The sequence below is a fragment of the Oryzias melastigma genome, unplaced genomic scaffold (genome assembly GCF_002922805.2).
Source record: "Oryzias melastigma strain HK-1 unplaced genomic scaffold, ASM292280v2 sc00236, whole genome shotgun sequence".
NCBI lineage: Eukaryota > Metazoa > Chordata > Actinopteri > Beloniformes > Adrianichthyidae > Oryzias > Oryzias melastigma.
Window position 1 is genome coordinate 160735 of NW_023416886.1, and position 4739 is coordinate 165473.

A 4739-nucleotide genomic window follows, 5' to 3' on the forward strand; every position below is an offset into this window, starting at 1 on the left:
AAAATATATCTTATATGGCACAAGGACACGCAGCAGGAGAAATAATTGTTAATTCGACACAGTCTCCATGTGTTACTTTCAGGGTACGACTTTTATAAGCTGTTTCAATTTATGCGGCTCCAGACACATTTGCTTTTTATTGTATTGGTCCAAAGTGGCTCTTTCAACACTTTGGGTTGCCGACCCCTGCTCTAAATGGAGAGATATGGAAATATAGTGTCTTCAAATTCGACGTGACTAACCATTGATGAGGTCAGTTTTTCCCAATAACAAAAACATCGATTTTGTCTTCAGAAAGACGGAGGAAGTTCAGCTCCATCCAAGATTTTATGTCTGCTAAGAACTTCTGGAGATTGTCTAGACACCCAGCTCCACCAGATTTTAAGGGAAGGTAGATCTGGATGTCGTCTGCATAGCAGTGAAGTTACACTTTGTATTTCCTAAAAACGGACTCAGTGGCCACAGGTAAAGTGAAAGTAAAGGGGGGCTTAATATTGAGCCCTGAGGTATACCATGTTTGAGTGGCACCTCTGAAGAAGAAAACTGTTAGGGTTGGACAGAAGAACACAAATAAGACTTCACTCGATTGAGTGCTGTCCGTTCACACTGATGGACTATAATAGAACACCGTGATCCACTGTGTCAAAAGCAGCAGTGAGATCAAGAATGAAAACACTGGAAGTGTCATTGAACACCCTGACTAAAAGGTCTCTTCAAAGGATCACAAAACAAATTTGGACATCTTTAGAGAAAATGTACAAAAGAAACCTTTCTGGAGCAAATTCGAGAATTTTCTTTAATTGAGAAAGCTTTGGCTTGAATGAAAAGTGTTGTTATTTTAGCCAAATGCTTTAGTTTTGACTTTGAGATGTACTCTTTTATTTTCCTTCACAGGGAGAATTTTCCCTTCTTTCAAACGGCTCCGGATGGCTGGAAAAACACGATCCGGCATAACTTGTGCTTCAACAGCAGCTTCCGCAAAACCTGCAACCAGCTGTGCAGGGATGGCAAAAGAAAGTCCTGTTTCTGGCACCTCACGCTGGATGGGCATCGCCGACTCAAAGACGAGGTCCACCTGCTGACGGGTGAAACCCTCAAGCAGCTGCAGAGGAGCATGTCCCAGCCAGGTAAGGGAGAGAAAGATTGGGTTTAGGATTCATGTTCGAAATGTTTGGATGAGTTTCAAAACCAACAATATATATTCTAAGCTCCATGTTCATCCACTACACTATGTGAAGCCACAGAGTTGGTCACTCCAAAAGCCTCTACTTTAAAAAACTTATCAGAACAATCTAAAAACAACGGCTGACTAAAAGAAAATGTGTATAATTCAATTTATTTATGCACTTCAATTACTCAATGCAGTCGCCTCACTGGGCTTCACACCAGTAACTATCCAAAAACATGAAATCAATCATAAAATATGAACAATAGCTGATTACTAAACTGGACAGTCCTGCCCTTAAATCACGTGTCAAAGTCAAGGCCCGGGGGCCGGATCCGGCCCTCCGGATAATTTTATTTTATTGTTATTAATGACCTGATGTTATCTTGACCTTATTTCTAACTTGTATAATTTTGACAAAATATATTTTTATGGAGAGTAAAATATAGAAAGTTATTTAAAATTTAAGTTGATTTATTCTGGAATAATATTTCTGCCTTTTTATTATTCATAATTATGTTAAAAAGTTACGGTTTTAAAAATTGTCATTCTGCTAGCTTTTTGGACTATTTTGGCATTTACTAAGATTTTTATGTTATTCTGGAGTTTAGCTAATATTTCCGCTACATGCTAGCTGTTTTGGCTAACCTAAGTTTTTTTTTTTAGGCTTATTTGGCATTTTGCTAGTATTTTACCTGGCTATCAGCTTCAGTGTTTTTAGCTATCAATTTCAGCATCTTCAGTGGTCAAATTCAGCTTACAGCATTCACACTAGAATGATTGCTATATATCTAGTTCATAATTATATTAAACAGTTGCAGTTTTAAAAGTTTAGCTTTATTGTGTTCAATAAATGTTTATCCGGTTTGACCTGTGACCTAAGGTGTGTTTTGGATTTTGGCCCAGTGTGTGTGGTTGAGTTTGACATCCCTGCTATAGAAGTTTATGGGATTTTGACTTCTTGGAGCCATCAGATACTTCCTGTTTGGAAGGCCAGGGGAGAGAGAGGTCACTCAGTCCAGTTCTCAAATACAGTCAATGGTCTCAGGTGACAGTTCTTCTCATGTCCATGCAGTCCTGCACTCTTGGACACAAGTATTGATGCTTCAAAAAAAAAAAAAAAAAAAAACAAGATTCAAAAGAACGCACACAGACATGCCGATACAGGATAAAAGCCTGTTTCTGTCAAACAAATACAGACTGAAGTTACAGGCTCTTAGGGTGCAGCTGGTACACTCAACTTTGGGAGGGGTGAGACAGATTCACCCCTCTGTCTCTGAGCCATGGTGTACTGTACGGCGTGCTCTCCCAGGGAATGCTCCTTCTCCTCCTTCTCAGCTGATTCTCCACAAATGAACCTGCTGACACACAGTTATTGGGATGTTCTGAGGTCTCAATAAAAAGCAGCTCCTCAATGGATTATTGCCAATATTTCAAAGAGACATGCAGCTTTGCCTGCAGTCCAGATGGACTCTGTTGTTCTTTGACTATTTTGCTTTGTACAAACAGATCTGATGTTTTATATGACAACAATTTGTCACATTTCATGTTCAAAGCTCAACTTGTCTTGGTTCAGGGATCGGTGTCATGGTGTTACTGTGCAGGTAGGTTAGCTATTCTGTACTTGAACAGAATCTGTTCCTGCAAAGCCCTAACGAACCGTACACGAAGATCAAATGCATTCCAGCACAGCAGGAGTGGTGAGCTGAGAGAGGCCAAACTGTCTGGATGTTGTTGATCTGTATGCTGGAAAGTGCAGCTGTGGTTTTCTTTATTCTTTCAGTTAAGATGGGTGTCAGTGATGATCCCCAAATATTACAGAGATGACACCGTCACCTGACTGGACTGTTGGTTGAACATGAAACTCTGACAGAGCAGTAGTCTAACATGGGGCCACTCGGAATGTAGTGGAAACTGGTTAAAAAGTATGATGGCATTGTGGGTAAAAGGGAAGAAGGATTTGAGCAGATGGTTTTGAGAAGAATGGGATGTTTGGTGTCATTGGGTTTATCTGGAGGAAAAACCGTGAGCTGATAGTCACCATGTTTGAGAAGACGCTGGCAGAATCCTGATCCGTCGTGAGGAAGATGGAGGATCTAAAAGTCCTGAACAGCTCCTTAGTGATGTTTTCACTCAGTTCTTTTAGCATAGTGTTGATGTGACCACACTGACAAGAATGATTTTTATATGGTAACAACATGACTGTCTGAGTCGGCTCTTTCATAAGAAAAGACCAAAACAGAGGTCCATCTTTAAGCAAACGACCATTAATAATCCATCAGAGGAGAACTATTTAGATCATGAGTGTCCAAAGTGTGGCCCGCGGGACAAATTTGGCCCATCAAAGGTTATCTTTTGGCCCGCTAAGTTGAGGCTGCAGAAGCCAGAGTGTTTAGTTAAAAGCTCTTTTAGTTTAGTTTAAAGCTCTTTGAATCAATGGGAAATCAATCGTTTCCCATTGATTCTGTGCAGTGATCCAAACTCTGACTGTAATATACTTTCAGCCTCTGGGTGGTGCTGTTAGCACTTTCTTTGCCTACAGCTATGGGTGAAACGATCCCTAAGTAAGTCCACTCTGGCTTTTTTTTGTTAGAAATTCCGAAGAGCCTTCACGGTCACTTCTGATGCTTTTAGCTGTTTTTTTCAGCTAGCTAAGATGTAGCGACAACAACAAACAGATAAAGTCAAAGAGCAGATCCTCGTCTCTCATTAGGATCCAGGTTTGCTGTTTTCATTGGAAGAAAGTTTGTTTTAACTTGCTCGTTTTTCAATCAAAAATGACCAGTGAGGCCTTGATGTTAAAGGTCTCAAAAGACAAATGTTCATCACTTTTTATTCTTACTAATGTGTGTTACCTTAATGAATATAGAATCAAAAAAAAAATTAAACCATTTTCTCCTTTTATTTCATGGAATGCAGAAAAATCTTGTATTTGGCCGGCAGGCCGGGATCCGCTTTAGATTTTAGCCCTTTGAGCAAAACGGTTTGAGTACCCCTGCTTCAGACCAGAGCAGATTCATGTCAGCTCCATAAATGCCAGAGACAAATTAAATTCAAAGTTATTCAAAGATGACATTTTTCTAAGCTTCGGCTGAACCGATTCAGTAATTAATTAAAGTATCTTGAATCTCAGAAACTGAGGAACCAGCCGGTAAGATGAAATGACGTGGGATTGTGTCTGTGTGTGGGGGTGTGGGTGGGGGCTCTCGTATTACCTGATAAAAAAACGACTTTTGTTTCTGTTTCAGATACAGTTTGGAGTTTACTTGAAATGTGACTGAAGGTCAGAGCTGAATAAATCTTGAAAAGCAAGTGTATTTTTTTCTAAGTTTGTAATGTCGTTATCGTGAGAAAACGAAGTTCAATTTCTTGAGAAAACGAGAGAACTCGTTATCACAAGAAAACGAACTTTGCTTTCCCATGAAAACCAAGTTCGTTTTCTTGTGATAACGAGATAATTTATAAAAAAGAAGGAAGAGTCCCGCACTTCCTTTCCCACACGGAGAAGCAGAAACTTCCGCTTTAAGTCTCTTTATTTTTTGGTTAACAAGAAAAACGGCAGAAGAACTCTCCA

General features: G+C 39.8%; 1 protein-coding gene across 1 annotated transcript in view; it reads left to right on the forward strand.

Moving 5' to 3' along the window:
* Nucleotides 1-4477, forward strand: part of foxr1 (forkhead box R1) — an 11643-nt gene extending 7166 nt beyond the window's left edge. Inside the window, exons 6-7 of the mRNA XM_024263065.2 lie at nt 895-1127; nt 4414-4477. Of these exons, the coding sequence (XP_024118833.1) occupies nt 895-1127; nt 4414-4442 (262 nt within the window). The 3' untranslated portion in view covers nt 4443-4477. The remainder of the gene's footprint in view (nt 1-894; nt 1128-4413) is intronic.
* Nucleotides 4478-4739: the final 262 nt, after the last annotated feature.